Source organism: Magallana gigas, chromosome 2 (assembly GCF_963853765.1).
Source record: "Magallana gigas chromosome 2, xbMagGiga1.1, whole genome shotgun sequence".
In the NCBI taxonomy this organism is placed as follows: Eukaryota; Metazoa; Mollusca; class Bivalvia; order Ostreida; family Ostreidae; genus Magallana; species Magallana gigas.
Genome location: NC_088854.1, coordinates 13,624,105 through 13,645,247, shown reverse-complemented (window position 1 = coordinate 13,645,247; position 21,143 = coordinate 13,624,105). Strand labels below are relative to the sequence as shown.

General features: G+C 33.8%; 1 protein-coding gene and 2 long non-coding RNA genes across 7 annotated transcripts in view; 2 read left to right on the top strand and 1 right to left on the bottom strand.

Moving 5' to 3' along the window:
- Nucleotides 1-18,390, bottom strand: part of LOC105329024 (dipeptidyl aminopeptidase-like protein 6) — a 111,120-nt gene extending 92,730 nt beyond the window's left edge. For 2 of the 5 annotated variants that reach the window (XM_066075138.1, XM_066075139.1), the window contains exon 1: nucleotides 16,678-16,761. In XM_066075138.1, the coding sequence (XP_065931210.1) occupies nucleotides 16,678-16,746 (69 nt within the window). In that variant the 5' untranslated portion in view covers nucleotides 16,747-16,761. Of the gene's footprint in view, nucleotides 1-9,649; nucleotides 10,135-16,677; nucleotides 16,762-18,247 lie in introns of those variants that run through there. The other 3 variants (XM_034448047.2, XM_034448052.2, XM_034448061.2) reach the window with 3 other exon arrangements.
- Nucleotides 104-12,789, top strand: LOC136272736 (uncharacterized). The gene is made up of 3 exons (XR_010710782.1): nucleotides 104-197; nucleotides 9,642-9,744; nucleotides 11,863-12,789. It is a non-coding gene; the product is annotated as an uncharacterized lncRNA (long non-coding RNA).
- Nucleotides 14,720-16,820, top strand: LOC136272737 (uncharacterized). Its single transcript, XR_010710783.1, has 3 exons — nucleotides 14,720-15,757; nucleotides 16,456-16,548; nucleotides 16,690-16,820. It is a non-coding gene; the product is annotated as an uncharacterized lncRNA (long non-coding RNA).
- Nucleotides 18,391-21,143: the final 2,753 nt, after the last annotated feature.

The following is a 21,143-nucleotide window of genomic DNA, read 5'->3' as shown; positions in this document are numbered from 1 at the left end:
TCAATTTTCCACATCTGGCTACGACGCCACCACAACGGAAGAAACAAATTCTGTTATGGGAAATAATGCAAGTGATGACCGTCAGAAAATCCGATCCAGGGCTGGTTTCCAGTCGGTGCCTAGTGTCGGTTTTTCTACGTAAATCACACCGCTCAGTGCTATTAGAAAGTAATCTATATGGGGAAGAAGAGCGACAGGTAAGCGGTAGCTATTAAGTGTTTTCTATCACTATCAACAGAGTATTAATTGTCTTCCAATTTCAAGACCAATTAAATCCCTGTTTCTGACGGAGGCATCTCGATCCACAATGGATCCCATAACCGTGATCCGATATATGTATGAAAAAAAAAATCATCTATAATTCACAAAAAATCTAGCAACAATCTGAAGATCGTGTTTCTGTTGGCAAAATGGGATTTGACTCAGGTCCAGAAAGGGCGAAGCAAGATCGAAAAAATTACGTGGGACATAAAAAACACAGACCAAGCAAACACTGATGCCTTCCTCACGTCTTTCAGAGGCCAGGACCTGACTGTTGTCGGCGTAATAAATGATTAAAATACGATACGATGGAGAGAGTGTGCCCCAGATCCGTAATTGATGAAAAACGACATCATAATGAGATGAGGAGGGGAATCTTCAAAGAGGTGAACTCTCGGCATCTCTCGGAACAATTAATGTAATTATAAGTGAAATATACACAGGAACTGAGGGATACTCCGAGACCTGGTGTTGATACCTAATTGATGCCTAAACGCGAGATTTGGTTAATTCGTTTGAAAGGACTTCGGGTATATACATTGATTTCATAAACGATGTTGGTGTGGAGTAAACCATTTTGGGAGCAGTTTACGAACTCTCTTGGATCAATAGAACACATTTTTCTCTAAACTTCAAACAGGATATTTCTTTATTTGCTTTTTATGTTGGGCACTAATTGCATTGAATATTTGATTTCCTCTTTGTATTTAAACATTCATAACCTCTTCAACTCTGTGTGTGTGTGAGAGAGAGAGAGAGAGAGAGAGAGAGAGAGAGTATTCATTCATGCCCTCACTGCGGAGATACTAGTAATTAAAATATATTCATTATTGGTCTTAAAGCCGCATGATCCGATGTTTTACTTATTACAGTAGCAAATAACTTTTCAGACAAACCAATTATCTTGAAAAAAAAAAGTTAAAGACTTTCGCCTATTTACGCCATCAGAATTGATCTCCTTTCGAAGTTGAAAATATTCAAAGTAGATAAAATAATTTTTTATGGTCATACAAAAAAACAACAACACACAAACCAAATTGCATCACGGGAATGTTTAGTAAAAGGAATCCTTTGGTTTCGTTCCCCGGATGTTTGTTTTTTTTTCAACCAGGATGTAATGTATCGATTGTAAACAAAAAAATTTCAGAAATAATAGTAAACAGCATGTAAACATGTTTATTTTTGATTTTCCAGAACACTACCCATATTTAGACTCTGTTATATAACGATGTCAAAGTCGTAATACAATCATCACCGCCTCGACGTTAGGGGCAAATTTTAATTTAAGGCGAAATAACGCGATACCCTTTTTATATCGTTTGTTTTGTTAAAAATTTGTATATCTTTTTCTCATTGAAATATGGCTTAATTGACCGGGAAAACTACTGCAATATCTATCATTATACCCATACTGAGCATAACCATCGTTTAGAAGAGTACACAAAATTTGATATAAAATCGGACCAAGGAGTTTTAAAAGATGAATAGAGAATCTACGTTATATACAACGAAGCAAAATATAATTTTGATGGAACGTAATAGGACGAACCATGGGCAATATAAATAATGTCCTTTGCAATCATTTTGATTGAAGCATTACAAATTTCGATCACAATGGATCACAATGGATCAACATTTTTTAAAGGACAGTTAAAAGTTATGATTTTGATGGGGATATATCAATTTCTGTTCATTTGTCAATCCGGTAAGGTTTTTGTTGATGAAAATGAGATCCAATTTGCTTAAATTTTATTTATTTTGAGAATAACATCTAAAAATAATGACTACCAATTCTTACTACGAAGTTGAAACAGATGGTATTAACGTTAACTGCAATCAGATCAAAATAACGATTAAACCACAGTAACTTGAATTTATAGTTATTCTTTAAATGATATGCATGTATATTACTCAAGTGTTTTAAGGTACAGAAACCCCAAAGAATTCTATGTCGCAGGGATTTATCTTCTTATTTTAGGTTTTATAAATCCCTTAAATCAGTATGAAATTAAGAGAAAAATAACACATAGTCCTGTCGATAATAATGTGGATTAAAGTACATAATAATCAATACACTGTCCCTGTTTTAAGATTTCCAAGTTTATTATATTTGACCAAAACAAATGCTTTAAAATGTTTTGGAAATGTAAAAAATATAAAAACCTTTTTGGGATTCGAACTCGTGACATACAGCTTCTTCGCTAACGCTCTAACCCATTGTACTAGACCGTCAGGTACATATTTTGGGAAAGTAAAAAATATGAATTTACACTTGATTGTATTGTTTATTTCAATACGTTACAATACGGAGGTGTCCCGTACCACCTTAAGGTCCTGTGCTGTACATATAACTTATCATGTTTATTATTCCTTACTTGAATAATTACTCAACTGTAAACTTTTTTAATCGTATACTGACAATTAATCCCCCTGCATCCGGTCAGCATGATAGAATGAAGTCTGGTCAATGGATTTCGATTATCAAATTGATTTTGTTAATTTTAATCGAGTCTAAAACAAGGTCCAAAGTTCCATTGGATTCTAATAAATAGTCTCTGATGTTGAACTGGTCCATGTACAACTTGCTATGACGATGGGCTTCCTTTAGTTTATCTGGAGATTTGTGCATATTACTTTAAAATTACTCACGTAATCTTCAATCATGGTAAACCGTTGCAAAGAAACATTCGGCCCGATGTTCTTTCCTATTTATTTACTTTGCATTAGCAAGGAAGCCTTGGTCAATGTCTATATGCTGTACCTCTTGGTGCGTCGTGTTCTAAACAATTCTAAACAATTAAGATCGATCTGCAGACAGCACAATGTAACACCTTTTACTGAGATTTAACTCTAAATTCTTAATATATTAATCAATTAATATCAAAAGTAAAATGAAAATTCATATCCATTCATACATGTATCAACAGTGCAAAATTTCATAGAAAAATATCCGTTTCAGGATCTTATCTGGTGAGAAACTTCAGTGGAAATGTCCTTATTTTTATTCCAACAATGAAAATATTTATTACATGTACGACTACCTAAATAATCACTGTAAGCAATGCAACGAAATGAAACCGTATAATATAGCACTCTGAGATGAAGAAATTTCCATTCAGAAATATCACAATCCATCATAATTAAAACATATCGCCTTAGATTTTAAACACTGGAACTGTGAAATGTCTGACACACACATGAATAAGATTGATGCTATCAAGAATTCTTACTATGCACAAAGAGAGCGGTATACAAGATTATACAAAGTCTGGAAAAATGCCGTGTCCGGAGTTTTATGTCTATAATGTTCATAGATAGGAAAACAAAATGCTAATCGATAAACGCATAGAAAACCCAAAATTGTTTGTTAGATATTCGATACACAGCCAAATTCTAGTACACATGTTCATGAAATATTCATAATCTCAACAACCAGAGCAAAGCAAATTCTTTTAATTTTATGCGCCATAAAATATGAAGAAGCTCGCCGCATAAATGAAAAGCTGAGTAGAAAGGGGTACTATTAAAACTGTATCAGCTACTCACTGACAGAGACATTGCAAGGTCAGCTATTCATGTGGCCACTAAGGCTAAAATGTCAAGGTGAGAAATGTGGGTAACAACGCTGTTGACACTGCCCATCCATTGCAACTACTGCAGCATTGGAATTGACGGCCAAGGGTCAAGGTGACATATACATGTTGAAAGTGGCTGTCAGGTTAGCTATAATGTAGTTAACAATCATAGTTCAGATGAATTCAAAGTGCTTTGACTGTCAACAGTAAACAAAATATTTTTTAAACTTAATTAAGGGCAACAAATTCATGATATATCGGTCAAGTTAATCTGAAGATACCTATGTATAGTTGGTAATGTTAAGTTAAGAGTCAAATGGAAGTAGTAGAAGTATATTGCAGTGCATGTGCGGGTGGATATAGGAGGTCGGAAAGTGGCTGTCAGGTTAGCTATAATGTAGTTAACAATCATAGTTCAGATGAATTCAAAGTGCTTTGACTGTCAACAGTAAACAAAATATTTTTTAAACTTAATTAAGGGCAACAAATTCATGATATATCGGTCAAGTTAATCTGAAGATACCTATGTATAGTTGGTAATGTTAAGTTAAGAGTCAAATGGAAGTAGTAGAAGTATATTGCAGTGCATGTGCGGGTGGATATAGGAGGTCGGAAAATTCAAACAAATTATTTACATCGTAAAAATACCGGAAATATGCTTTGGACTCAACGAATATCCAGTAAAAGCTTACTTTTGTAGATTATAGTATTCTTTGGCAAAACAGGTGCATTTCGCAATAAAGGCGAACGGATAACTAGTAAACACGTTATTAAAGTAAATAAACACGTTATAATTGTACATAAACGCGTAATTTTTCACCAAAAAACGCATATTTTTGCGATCGAACGCGAAACCTACGCGATAAAACGCAAAACTTTCGCGATTTGAAAGCGTTATTGACGCAATTAAACGCATAACTTTCGCGATATCGCGTATAACATATCTGCCTTTATTTTACAAGGAAACTGCCATGTTTATTTGCTCTGGTTTGGTCAGAGAAATTGGGTTCGATATACACATCTTTCTCCACATGCGCAAAATGATGCAAGGTAGTCAAAAAAATAAGCTAGAAAAATTTAACATTCTACATCCTATACTGCGAATGCGATTTGGTGAATTTTTCTAGAAGAAACAGTTTGCATGAAAAAATATTCAATTTATATTAGCAAGCAGGTTTTCAAAACAAAATAAAATAAAATTTTAAAAAATGTAAATCTATGTGAAGACCACAGTATCAATCATATTTAATACCCAAAATAGAGCATGAGTCAATATATGATAAAAGTGATGATGGATATTGAAATTTAGGGCTTACAATGAAATGAAAGTCGTTAAATGTAGACTTAAACATAACGTACCAAACATACAAGTCGGAAAACTGCTGGTTCAAACATTGACCAATATTTGTTACTCCCCTGGGGAGATCTGTATGAGGCCGGTGAAATGTTATATCTCCCGGGAAAAGTCTGGCCAGACTGTTGAAATGACGAATGTCGGACTAGCAATGTCTAGAACCGTCCGCTCCGACACCTCGTTACACTCAAGAAGTGAGGATGCATGTCACCACAATTTGTATTTAAAACATATTTTTCTTATTTTGAGGGTATCTACTTTGCATATAATAATTATATTTGAAAATAAATATGACGCATAAAATTCTGGCGATATAGGTTCAGGAAATAGGTTATGAAACACTTTGTACCTTCTGACGAAGTTAATGTACATAAGAAAATTAAGTCAAAGTACATGAAAAATCAGGGTGATGCAACCTAAATATTGATACCCAAGAGAAGCGACTGAATTCCGACAAAACCCATTCGACGCGCTTTAAATAATTATTTTTTTCCATATGCTTTTCTTAAGGGGACGTTCGAAAGCTCTGCTGCATTAGTTGTTAACAACAATTTTTATGATCATGACTTCATGTTATATGAAGACATCGGTAACAGTGCATCGCTGAAAGCAAAACAATTTGAGAAATAATGTTTTGTATGTAACAAGTGTTCACCACCGCTAGATACGATAAGAATACGTTGCATAAAATCACGACACATTAAATCTCTACTAACAGAGAATAATTTCAATTGTTAGGTTAATCTCAAGGTATTACGGCATTCTTGGCATGAAGTCTTGTTTGGATTTTACGAAATGACCTTTTGTTAATTTAGATCACCGCCAACACTGTTGGTATGTTTTGCCTGCTTATGCATAATAGATGTAGATAATTGTAAATCGGGAAAAAACCAACAAAAAAACATTTAAAACAACAATTTTAAGCTTTAATCAGTTTTACAGTACTGGAAAAATCAATATTACGTAAGGGGCAACATTTTTAGGTTCTTCTTAAAATTGAAGACTTTTGCGTAAATAACATGCATATATTACATTGTGTGTGTGTGTGTGTGTGTGTGTGTATAATATATATATAGGTAAATATAAAAAACAGAAGGAAATCAATAATCTTAGTATTCTCACCGCAAATCACAACGGTAAGCGCAAATAAGAACCTTTCAAATGAATTGGCACTACCAGATGTAGAATTTTGTACAAAATGGAGCAAAAAAATGGAGTCGCTTCGAGTCATTTTGGATATAAAACATGTCTTGGCGATGCTGAATTTCTTTTTATCTTATGTTTCATAGCATATTGTTGCATACAAATAAGTTTTTATCTAAAAAAAAATTCACTACATATTTTGTCGTTGTTGATAAAAATGGGGTTGATTAAAATACCTATTACATATTACCCATTACGTATTACATAATGTAGTTTACAAAGGCCGAAAAGTCCTAATCGTTTGCGATGGTCTTGATCCTTTTGTTTGTTTGGATGGGAACAGTCAATGATTTTTGTTATGTTCCAAATTTATACCCGATTTCATGGACATTAAATATGAAATTAAATCCTTCATTATTTTGTTATTTATTTGACACTTTGTACAAATATATGATACAGTGCATCTGAAGAACATTATTTGCTCTACTGCCAATACTGCAGCAATTTTAAGCATTGATTCTATTAATATCTCTCATCCTTTAGTAATGTTTACAAAAAGTGTTATGCGCCGAATTAGGATAATCAATTTGTTAAAACAAAGCCACATGTCTCTTTTGATAATTGAAACCCAGTTTACCATCTACAGTACTCTGATAATTGCTCAGCCTCGGCGATGTGTCCCATTATTTACTTATATATCTTCAAGATGAATGGTTTTCACAAAAAGGTCGGACGTTTGCAGACAGTTTCGGCTGCTACGATACTATATAGATGTACACATTTCACACTAGACTATAGACGATCGATGCTATGTAATTTGTTTGTGTCACCTCTCACAAGTCGGAAACTGCAAACTTGCATATCAAATTATCAAGTTAATGACACAAGCCTTGCACTATATAGCGTGGGTCTATATTTCAGTATCTACCTCTAAATGAGTGATTACACAGACAAGATTGAGAACAAAAGCTTATTTGTACTCGCAACATTGATATTTTGGAAAAGAAGGAAAAAATTAATGAGACAAGAACACTTCTAACTTGATGTTTATAATGGTTAATTCCCCCAAAAAATTGTGTTTTCTGTTGTTCAAATGACAATTAGTCGGTTTTTTTTCTATTTTTAAAAAGTTTTCCTACGGTGTTGAAAACGAAGGGAGACAATTCTAACTGTTTATTGAACGTCTAAATAATTTTTCAAACGAGAGGACAATCTGTATTTATAAAATTATATCGCATATTAAGGTCCAAATCTGTTAAGCAAAGCATATTTGTTAGTTATCGATAGATCAAAATAACAAAGAGATATTAAGTAAAAACTAAAAGGACGATTTATCCGATATCGATTCTAATCATTTACCAGGAATTGATATCTTGCTGCATTCTAGTAATTACAGTAATTGATTCATTTCTTTATAATGCAAGACTTGCACATGCGCATACGTGTGAGTCTCGAGAGTGTTCCAAAACTATAAATCTGTTTCCGTCCACTGGGAGTATTCATTTACCTACACAAACAATCATTGGTTTTGCAAAGGAGCATCGTTGAGATCCAGTTTTTCAACGTTGATTTGTATCGGCAATAAATTACTTATAGAAATAAACAAAACCTTACACAATAGAAACAACTAAAACACGGCCGATAATATGCGTTAATCAAGTCTAATTAAATCGTATCAACTTATTGAACTGTATATTTGAGTATTTAACAGCTTTAACAAACGCACGCAAAGATGAAATTAATGTAATAGCCAGATCTAGCTGCGTCGTTCCTTTCCACAATGCACTCGAAAAATTATACTAACTAGCCTTATAGAAAGGAGGAAAATACGAACTATATATGTACTGTCATTGACCAACCTCATTCGATTGGTTTTTTTGTATTTCTACATTCAGCATTTATTTGTAATTCTATTCATCGATACAAAAAATTGCTAGTTATGCGTTAAAGGGACTTGGACACGATTTGAGATCAAAAATTTTATTTTTATTTTGTATATATAAAAGGGTTTACTGGAGCATTTTAAATGATTGACCAAAATATTAAATGTTAAAGTCAAGTTACAAGCGAGATACAGAGGTAAGAATTGATAGTTATGTAAACAAAGCTCGAGTCTTATAGTTGTTTACAAAAAATGAAATGTAGAATTTTACCATTTCTTAGACAAAATGACATGTAAAAACAATTTAAACTAATTCAATATCTTCATAAATACTATTATCAACAAAAGAAAGATACATTTGATTGAAACTTACACCAATACAACACATATGTAAAAATGACTATATTCGAGCTTTGTTTACAAAACAAAGAATTATGAACTCTGTATCTTGCTTATAACTTGATATTTGAGTTTCAAATTTTGACATAGTATGATAAACTTCTAGATTTATCAGTATAAACATTGAAAATGGAAAAACAAATTTTGAAAATTTTAAGTCAAATCGTGTCCAAGTCCCTTTAACAGACGTTAAATGTTTCATCCGACTTCAAAATAAATAAAGGCATATGTTATTTGATCAAATTATTTAATTTTTAACAATGGTACATATGAATTTTTTTTTAATCCCGCCCGTATTAAAACAAACATTTCCAAATCACGATATTAATATTTTGATAACAAATTCCATCCCACGTTTAATAATTCCACCATTTAAGCTAGATTCTCGTGAAAAATTAATTGAATATCACTAGTCCCAATGGAGTTATACAGGATGTATCAAAGTGCCACGTCCAGCAAATATCTTCACATCCTTGCTTAATTATTCAGTATATCTAGGAGACTATTTTTACCACAGATTGGAGTGCCATGAACGTGATGGTCGCTAGCACCATCCAAAATAAACACGATGGCTATTTTTTACGTCCGCCGTAGACTTTTTTGAACAAAAATAACGTAGTTAATTAATTACAATTTTTACAGAAGAAATAAAAGCTTTAATCACCTCCCCTCCTAAAAAATCAACTTTATTTATTATTTAGAAGAAAGGTTAAAAATAAAATAAATGAAAATACCTTTCTTATCTTTTTATTCAATTTGATATTTTGTTATTCTTATCTTTTAAAAACGATTCGGATGATGATCCATTTTTGTTTCATCAAATCACGAGAAATCGATGAAGATAAAACTATCCCATGTTTCTGAAGCACCTTTTTATTTGTACCGTTAAAATGCTTACTGCGATAAATTGTTGATAATAGATATATTAATTAGATAACAACATGCATGTCCTTCTATCCATATTGACCCTAACTGCATTGCCAGCATAGACAATTGTTATTCTTGCTAATTAGATCTGTTTGTCTAGCTACCTACCTCCAGGTCAGGTGCCGTTTGCCTCCCTCGGACAGGTGCGCCTGATGGTTTAACCGTGACGGAAGTGGACGCCGAGTTCATCCTTACAGGGACAGGTAAATCCAACAACTTTAAAATGAATTTTTCGTACAAAAGTTTTGGAAGTTTGGTATGTAACGAAAAAAGAAAATAGTATATACAGATCCAAGATGTATCAATCAAGAGATTGGCCTTTTTGTGTTGATTTGAGTAATTTTGGTTGGCCAATCAAGAAATGTGATGATTTGATCCGAAACCCTTGATGCTTGCACGACACGGCTCATTCATTAATTGTCTGGTTTATTTACAAGTTAGTCACTTTCCAACACCAACATACAGTAGAATTAGTGGGCATAAAAATAAATACGAACACATGCATTTGCCTTTTGTTGTACCGCGACCTCCTCGTTGTATTCCAGCCAAAGAAACATGTGGTTCTTATAGCTTGCATAGATAATGCAATATTGAAGCGAATCTACTAACCAAAGAAGATCAAACGTTTCAATTTTTTTCATAAAAAATCGTTACTCCTCTCCATCAATTAACCATATTCACTCACCAATATTTTGCATGTCGGATCACATTTTTTAAACCGTACTTTTGTTGTGTAACAGTGCACTTGAAACGGTATCTATATTGAACACGGTTGACAAAGGTAGAAATGAATATGTACCGCCTGTGTTTTGTACGATTGTAACGTTCATCCAAAGCGATGCTAGTTACGAACTTCTCTATACTTGATGTCGAAGCAGTCGTTTAGATAGAATAAGAAAGAGATTTTTTTCTGACCCGAATGCCTATCTCTGTGGGGATAACTAGGAGAAACCATCGGACGCTAATAGAAAAAGTCGGAGCAAAAAATTACTGTCATCGCCTGAGAGAGAATGGTTTTAGACGCTGCAAAAATAACAAACCACTAGCCACAATTAGAATCCGAGACAATACATTACTTTCTATATCTCGTGTATCATCTAGCAAGTTTATGACTAGCTTGAGCCACGATTGATGGGCTTTACGACTTGGATGACATCATATTATTAGGTCCAGACTGCGTTAGAGGGACAGTCTCGCAGGAAATGCCAATGCACGAATATAAAAAAACCAGAAAGAAAAGATCAAATTCAACCCATTCGAAATAATTAAATCTTTACTTACAAAAGCAAACTCAAAACTAGAAAAAAACCACCTTAAAATCAAATGCCCCGTGCTATTGGAGAAGCAATACTCAAGAACAAGTCAAAATGTTCTTCTTGTGAAAAGGACATATTTAAATTGCGTTTAACTATCGAAAACCATACTAATGGGTTCAACAAAATTCGTGAAACATTAAACTCAAGATATTGAGTAACTCGAAGAAGCGGCAATCTGAGCGTTGCGTTAGTGTCGGATGATATAATACACATGTCGGAGAGAGTGGCAGTATCGATAATTCACTGTGACTTAACAATGAGATCAACACGACTTTATTCATATCTTGATGCTCTCCTTATCAAAAGCACGTTACAAATGCTTGAAAGAATTTGTGCATTTTGCAGTGGGCACGGTTTCTTCTGCTATCGGCGCTGCTGCTATGCATTGAAATGACACTGGAGCCGCGACCCCCAGAATCTTGTTCTCTAGGACTGTAGGGATTAATCTGCATCACATTCGAGAAGTTGATGCCTGCTGAAAAACGGCACTCGTTCAGTGGATGTTATATAGCCAAGAAAGTACTCTTGAGTACTTACATGTATAATGTGATGATATAAGTGTATGAAGAGGGGGACAGTTGGAATGAGGTATATGTTTAGCATTTTACCCGTTAAAATTTTTTTTGTACTCCAATCAGGGCCTCTTTATACAGAATCAAGAGAATGGAAGCATGTTACTATGAAAACGGAGTTTTCACTTCTTCGTCAACAGCATCCCTTCCCCCAGAAATGAAGTTTTACAGGAATCATTTGTTAAATACATTTTGCCTAAATTTGTGGCACAATGTGAAGAGAACGTTTCACAATTTTAAATTTTTTTCCCCATCGGTTGCTTTAGCCTTATTTTGGTCAATTTTATAGGAATCGGTTAGTGATTCAGGTCACCCAAAATGGCAGGGTTCCACATACCTCCTTTAATAACAAATACATTTATCAGAACTCAGTTGACCTCTTATAATATCAAAAGGAGGGAAGTCAGACAGCTTACATTGATTTTCATTTCAGCAAAAAGAACCAACCGCTGTCACGGAAAACCAAACAGAAGAACCAAATTTCAAAAGGCGGAATTCGATAGTTATTTTTGCCTCAGCCATGTTTTGACTTTAACCTTTGGGGAAATGCTGAGATAACATCATAGCAGGAATCAACTTATTTTCATTTCCATTTGCTTCCGACTTATTGTGAAAACGTAAACACTCTTTAAACATAAATTTTATATGTGAACAATAAATCTGCTCTGCCACGGGTCAAACAAGCACTTTGATACACAAAATAATTTTTCATAAAAAATTATTTATAGTTAATACATGTATTATTAAAAAAACGGCGGAAAAGAAAGAGAAAATTTCATTTGGATTTTTTTCTTTTAAAGAATTATTTATAAAAGAACTAACTTAAAAGTATTAGCACTGTTCTAATTCAAACAAATCGTGTGCTTTTAATAATGAGTATAACTGACGATGTGGTAATCTGTCAAAGGAAGATCATAATTTCGTCGCGTACAAATGAAAGGTATCACAATTCCCGAAAGTGTATAGATATACCCCTCCCCAATGGCCATTTATCATAGGAGTGGGAGGGGCGCTTGATAAGCTTGGCGCTGAGACCAAAGAAATGACGTCAGCAAGTGCACATTATCTTGGATATGATTAATTACTTAAAGGCAAGGAATTGTATTGTATTGTAACATCTATCACCACAAGAATTCTTGTACTTATTTCAGTCTGCACGAGTTGCATATGTAGGTTGAATCTTATTACAGAAAGTATGTGGAACAATATTTCCCTGTAAGTATACATGTATTTACATGTAATCTTGTTGGAATCTGTTAAATAACATTGAAGATAAATCCAGCATGTTAGTAAAAAGTTAATAAAAGTTATAGTCAAATTAACTTCATAGGCCAGTCAAACCATTAAATGTTTATTTTTACATCCTTGAAAGTTTGGATTTTAGACATCATCAGTGCAAAACTGTTCTTTTTTAATATCGCCACAGAAAATTGCTTTCAAAGGAATCAAAATCCTTCATTGGCTTATTTGGCATATGCATGTTTTACGATAAATAAATAAACATGCTTTGTTTTACTAGTATTCATCACGAAACCAAAACAACCCTGCACTTTTCTGCATAAAATATAAATTAAGATTTCTACACATAAACAGGGCCTTGTTGGTAACAAAAATCTATCTTTATCCGTATACCAAACAAAGCAGACATACTAGTTCCAAATTCCAAATATCTCAAATTCCAACAACTTATATGATATAGGCTATGTATAAATCTAGGAACTGGTACGATTTATTCCGCTTGCGTGGTTGGTTTTTGGCACTTATACATGCACACACGTAAGCCGAGTACCTTTAGAACTAGCTCTTAAGCTAAGGATGTAAAATCAATTGATAGATTACAAAAAAGTAAGCTAAATTTTTGTTACTCCTTCCTTTAATGTATAGAGACATTTTACTACTAATGTTTTCAATAAACAAAATTGCCCCCAATTTTCTCTTAACGCTCCTACCAACCTCAAAAATGTAGGTAAAGATGTATATCTATTAGTTTGGTTAGATGTCCATTGTCGGAGCATTACTGATTCAGTGTTTGTTGTAACACAAACTTGAGTGGCTTTTATTCATAAGACATCAACCAACAAGGATATGAAAAGAAGATGTCGCATTCAATGAATGACAGTTAATAGCGGAGTCTTTTAAGATAATAATTTTATGTTTCAGCCTTACTTAGCCCCCCCCCCCCCCCCCCCACCTTTTTTTGCAAAGTTAGACCTAACCATTAGGCATAGCATCATAGAGGGTTCAGCGCCCCCCTCCCCCCCCCCACTTTTTATCGCAGCAAATTGTTCCTAAAGAACTATATATGATAAGAGTTAAATTTGGCCCCCATAATTCGCCATTTTTTAAGTGTTTCGGGTACAATAAAATATTAACTAATGTTTTAGAAGAGTTGATATAAAATATATTTTTCATCTATTTATTTGATTTATTTGCACTCACTGGCAGTATATGACGTCAGAAGAGACGCCATTTCTATAATTCAATCAAAATCGGCCAAAAATTGACATTTTTCTTATATATTTACGAATGGGAAATATAGAGCGCATGCTTGAACAAGGAAAATTTTTTGTCACTTACTAGTCTTGGCTAGATACATCTCTGATTAAAATATTTTATTTGTTCAAGAATGCGCTCTATGTTTTCGGAAGGAAAAACTGCTTGAAAACAAGCTGTTTTACGCTAAAAATGCAAAAATGGCGGGAAAAGGTTGTCTTTACAATGTCATATTTCTAAATTGTGAGCACTTGAACCAACATGAATGTTATGTAAACACATCACATGCATAGCTGTATTAAGAAAACAAAGAATGATAGTAAAATGACGATGTTCATTTTAGGGGGCCATTTTAGGCCCTTATCATATATAGTCCTTTACCTTGAAAAGATGGGAATATTGAGAAGTTGGAGTCATAGGTATACTTGACCCCCCACCCCCCACGGATTAGGATTTTCATGATTTTGGGAATTAGGGTTTTTTTTTGTTACTTGTTTGTCAAGATTTCTGAGGATTAGTCTAGCCCCCCATTTTCAATTTGCTTCCGACGCCACTGAAGGGTATTAACAGAATTCGAGAGGCAGATTGGTTGACAATATATGTAGAAAAAATACGTTTTAAGAATTTGTTGTACATGTACCTGTATCAGATTTATTGACTAGCTGTAAAAAAAAAAAAGAGAGAAAAAAAGACAGTCATGCATTGTACATGTAATTTACTTTTTTAATTTGTATAAGTAAATTGCCAAGTTTTTTTTAGCATGTTCTGAATTGTTGTTCTCTAATCTGTCAATAGTCAATACAAAGAATGTGGGCGCTTAAGATGTAGATTCGGCAGGAATCTGGGCGCACAAGGAGAGTGAAAATTTCATCAATTGATTTTGAATATTTTTCGAATTATAACTGTTATCTGGTTTCTGTTGGATGTGGAATGAGTGGAAAAATATTTGAAATGCAAAAGGTTTTATTATAATATGGGTCTTAATATAGCAACACGATGCAATTCATGCAAAATCCTACTTTTTTCACAACTGTTTTTAAATGATTTTGTTGTCTCTGGGTCTTCTCTCCACAAATTTGAAACGTGTAAAGGTAACATATTTCAACATTAAAAATGTCGCTTTTTAAAAAAAGATGGAGAGATGACCCAGAGATGACTAATTATGTACTTTTTCAAATTATTTTTTGAAGGATAAAAAACAAAGTCCATTGATATGACAGTGTTGTTTCAAACAGTACTTTATAGAGCATATATTGACAAGTCTCCGTGGCTCAGTGGTTTCGTCCAGGATTTAGTGATTACATACATTCAGTGTTTTGGGTTCAAATCCAACTTGTGGTCTTTTTAAAAAAAATTAAACTTTTTTGTTTCAAATGTTTGTTATTATAACATGATGTTGAATTATAATATACCGGTATATTTTAATTTGTTTTTATTGATTTCTAGATCTGCTGTATGAACACTATAAAAAATTCTTTTCTTATTACTAGTTTTTCAGGATATACACAATATAACTTCATTAAAATATGTTTTCATTAACATTTCCAACTAGTTATCGGTTTACCTCTCATTGCCATTTTTTGAAAGCTTTGTGAATGTTTTAATAACCGGAATAGCCATACACTTCGACTCTCAACATAATATATTTTTGTTGAAACCTGTACATAGCCTTTCGAGGTTATAGACATTTAAATCCCAATTGATTCGTGTCGAGGATTCCTGCAAACTTACAATCTTGTGCGCTCACTTTCTTTCCCTAGAGACCTCGACGTTTTGCAGCGAGACATGCAGACATTGCGGCTATTTCTCGAACATTGGACACTTTTGACTAACAGGTATTAAATATTTAATTTTCAGTACAATTCAAAGAATTTTTATCACATTGTTTCTAATCTTGCATTGGTTTATGATTTAAAATTCGAATAATGGATTTATTAGAATCTGTGGTGGCTCAATTTTCGTGATTTCGTGAGTATCCAACACTCGCGAATAATCAACCCAAACGAATTATAAACACAAAATCTAACATTACACATACTAGAGAATCCACGAAAATACACGCAAACCATTAAAATATTTACGTTTCGCGAAACTGGGCAAATAGGAATTCAAATGATTCGACAATAAACGAAAAAAAACTACTGCTTTTTATTTTATATCGAGATGATACATGTGTAAGATGGTAAACTGGAAGTGCAGTTTCTAACTTTGTGTTTTCGCCTACATTTTTCATTAACACGGGAAGTTAACTAGCATGTTTTAGTTCACAATACTTAATACCACAACTGAATGCAATTTTCTGTCAGGTATAGATCATACATATTTTAAAGAGCCTAACCTGCACCACCAGCCCCCACTCCCCCCACTCCCTTCTACAACATCGTCCTTCCAATGCTTTTTATTTTAGACCACAGTTGGTTATTATTAGATAAATACATGAACACAAAAACAACCGTTTAATTACGGATGTATCAGAATATTTGATGATACAATATCATATTTATTTATCAGTTATGTTCCTTATATTTCTTAGAGCACTATGAATACCATTCGTGCGAAGATGCTGAAATGTCAAAGGATGCTCCTACTGTCTATTGATAGCTTACAGAAAAGCAAACCCATGCAGGTATTTTACAACACTGCAGATAAGTATCTTAAAATCAAGACTATCATAATTCGCCTTTTATAATTTACTCGACATTCAAAACCTATAAAAATTAAAAAATGGTTATCGATATATCTTTATTCTTCTTACCTCTACTTTAAGATCGCTCGCGGGGTCGTCAGGAAGTCGCCAGGGCTTAATTTGCTTCAGCGCTGCCATTGGCCAAAAGTCTAACATTACGATATAACCAAGAAAGCCAAATCGTACATTCGATGCATATGGTTGACACAGTTGTGTTTTTCTTGATGATTAAAACTGTGACATATAGTTAATATTTAACAAAGTAGTTCCCTGCAAAAATACTCATTTCTTTCAGTGTGTAGTATTTCTCGCTTTTACAAGTATAATGCATAAAAGCAGTTTCTGTCAGATTTGTGGACATAAATTATACGTCATTCTTGCACAACCATTCATTTTCTCAACCAGAGGAGTCGTTTTAATGGATCTTAAGGATTTTTTTTTTAGAATCAAGATCAGGGAAGTGGATATTTATTACTCTGATATGGATTAGCCCTAAAATCAAATTTTCAAACCGATTTTCATCCGCGTAAAACAATCATTATGGCATTTAATTGTTATGGCTTAATATAAGTTTTGTTTGAATTATCTTATCATTTTTATGCCACCGATGAGACAGGTTATTGTATTTTCGCAACTATTTTGGATGTAAGATTAAAACCCACCAACTCTTAACCAACCAAATGAACGAGTAACACTTACACGTCCAGAGAGCGGCATCTCTCACGACGCTCTACGTGTTTACAAGTAATGGGGAAACGAGTCTTGGATCATGAGACTTACATCTCTAAGTGTTGCGACTGTACCCGTGGTATGGTATCAATGCTTTGTACTTTGGCATGTTGATGGCGTTATAACGTGTAGGAAACACTACTGGAGAAAAACTATTTAATTTGTCTGCATTTCTTGCTATTTCATCAAAACGACCTCCCCCGGGGACCTGGTATTCAGACAGTATTGAGAACTGTGCGATTAAGAGGGCGATGAACATAGAGTTATGTAATAAGCCTTTTTTGCAATTCAATATTTTTTGCAAACATTTATCTTTAGAAACAGTTGATATATTACGCAATTGGAAAATACATCCCATCCTTGTAAAGTAAAACATTTTAATCGTTTGGACGTCGCGATCGAAATGCTGCACTGTATCACTTCGATATTTCATTTTCCCATCGGTTATCTTGAAGTGTGTAGTAAGGAGAACTTTAGAAGTACAGTACAATCAAGGCTGTCTATCAGGAAGTTGAAACCACCACTAGCATCAATACGTACCAAAATTTATGATCTTTTAATAAGTGTCACAATTCTATCCAGCAAAAATATATTGTCTTCTTTTACTTAATTAAATTGATGGAGCGCAAAGAAGGAAAAACCTGTATATCCTATATTAGACTTGTAACACGCCAACTACATGCGTACCTCTGATATTACAATACCTGTATGTGAAAATGGCAACAGACTACGGATATGCATTGAGATTTAAAGCCATTTAAGTAACACAAACAAAACTGCATAAATTATCCTTTCGTAAACCATTACGTGCCAACTACATGTGAACATGTACATCTGATGTTAGTAACATATGAAAGTTGGAATAAACTTGTAATGTATGAAAATGAGCTAATGAAATGTAACTCCTTACCTTTTGTCCGGTCACTGGGTCCGCGACAATCAGGGTGTCGTCGGGTGGGGTCCGCCACGACCCCCCTCCTCCTCCTGCACCCCCAGAATTCATTTCACACTTTACCTGACAGATAAAGTAAGTGCTGATCTCCTTCTTCCGGTCTTGCGTGACGTGATGTTAAATAAATCATCATCTGATGTGCTATTAGTTTCCATTACCAGTTCGATTTTCGATTGTAAGAAATAAAGTTTGTCTGGATCTTAGATGAAGAAAAACAACTAAACTAATCTACACTTTTAGACTTGGTGCCAGGTTTGTAAAGTTGCCAGCACAAAATTATCAATTTTACTCATTTAACCGTAAAGTAATTAAGGGATTGAAATGGACTCTGAATACATTACCTATTTTATCTTTGTTGTTCGTAAGTTATTTTTTGTTAAAACTGTCCAATGAAGAAGCACATTATTCACAATCACGAAAGTATTCAATACAAAAAATAGCATGGGACTTGGTTAATCATTATTATACATTGGGTACCGCGTTTAATGAACCTGTAACCTTTTTGTCAGCAATACATTTTCTGTGTATTGAACAAGCCTTGCAGGTTTATTCCTCAAAATAATATTTTCGTTACATTAATATTGGAACGTTAACCACCTACATGTATTCAGCTTTTGTTTCCTACATGTATTTTTTCAAGTTAACATTTGGACGATAATTCTAATATCTGTATCAACTAAAACGTCATTTTGTTTAATGTTTCTGGGCAAGTATTGGCTTACTCTGCGCATCTGTATCCAAATACATTTTGTATATCTTGTCAGTTTTGTGTATGGTTACTAAAATCGCAGGTGAATACTTAGATAGGTTACAATTCTTAGGTTAATAATTATATGGGTTACGAAAGAAGATTTATAAACCTTTTGAACTCAGATTTTTTCGCATTTCCTTATTCACATATAGAGATTTCTATTAGACGTGTTTACGATATTTTTCTCTGAACTATCGTGCAACAGAGGGTGCTTTGAGTCACAAAAGTATTTAGTGTCTGAACATAAATACTGTTTTTCAACAATACAGAAATATGCACACATCATGATACCCCTATACACGCCATTGTACTGTATTCTATAGTATGTGCCCGTGTTTATTTAACTGATTTCATTATGTGGCTTGTAGAATACATGATTGTACTTTCCTGGCCACTTTCCTTCTTATCTTGTAATTAATTACAAATTCATAACAGGTAATGTATCTATATACATGTACTCGATTTTTCCATAAGCCATAAGAACTACATGTAGTAATGCATTTTGTCCAGACTCTACACCAAATTTCAGGCTCTTTGTTTCAGTAGATTTCTTGGTAGCGAATAACGCGCTTAGAAAATGTTATCAAAAGTGCTTTCAAAAGTTGTTGTCGAGCATCTGTTCCTTAGTGCCAGAAACTGCTAAGTACTATGAAGAGAAATGAAACTAAGAAATTATAAAACTCTGAATCAACCGTCATACATGTACAAAATGTAGCTACCCTTCTATTGTGTCCCGATGTTCTTAGAATAATCGTGGGTGCTCAATGACAGAATCTCATCCCCTCCCCCCCCCCGCCCCACCCTCTCCGATATATACCCTCGGGTCCTGAGACAGTCATTAATTTAAAAAACTTGCTTTAAAGACAATATCGGATCTAATCTAATTCAATCTATACAGACGGGAATGATTTTTGTTCATATTGTTAAAGGCAATTGTTCAAACTGATGGTATGACAAATATACCTCACAAATGTCTGTTTTAGAAACAGGGTCTAAATCAGGGGTGGGGTTCTGTCCTCAAGTACCTGTGATAGAAATCGGGGGTTGTGTGGGGTTCTGTCCTCAAGTACCTGTGATAGAAATCGGGGGGTGGGTGGGATTCTGTCCTCAAGTACCTGTGATAGAATTCGGGGGTTGGGTGGGGTTCTGTCCTCAAGTACCTGTGATAGAAGTTTGGTTTCCTCTGATAATTTATTTTAAAGAAGGTTTACATTTTATCAAAGGATTACTCATGATCATCTTATCAAAATACCGTTTTGAGAGGTTCGAAGTATCCGAATTCAATATTCTCGAGAAAGGAAATAAAATTATTCAACTGAACCTACAATTGAGTCGATCTAAAGCTATTTCACGATTGATTTTCTGCAAAGAGGTGTAATATACGATGATAGAAATTCTCCACAAACCAAGGTTGACACATCGAAAATAATTCAATGTAAAAAGTATGCTGAAGATGAGAACTATCGTTGTTCGAAGATTCTAATTGATTATTTTTTTTTAAGTTTACTTTAAGATCTATTATTTACTTAACATAATTAATAAATAACTTGCATAAATTATACACAAATCACAAAAATATTTTTTTCTATCGTTTTTGCCAAAAATATTTATTTTATCAATCTTTTTATGAATGAATTTATGCAGGCTTCTACAGTGTATCGAGAGTGTTATCTCCCTTTCATTGACCATTTTCTAAGATGTACATGTATAAGTCTAATAATCTCCTTCAAATGTAAGTATCATAAGCGGCGGAACCTTTTGTTTTTGTGGGTTTTTTTCTATTTGTTTTTTTATGCTTGTTCAAGACACAGGGGCCAAGCCCGTTTTAACATTAATTTCAATGTAACCATAAATAAAGAAAGGGGTCGAACTCTCACCCAGATGAAAAACTACCAGCTCGTTTCAAAAGCCTAATAAATCAATTATTTTTTACAACATATCCAATATGCATCTTTTTTTCTGAAAAGTAATGTCTAAGATACACTCATGCCGAATTTCAAGTTGATGGGTCTTAAAATAGCGGAGATATACGTCATTATTTTCTCGAAGTCGGCAGTTTATTTTTACTCGGACATTTACCGGTCCAGGGCTCACGATAGGGTT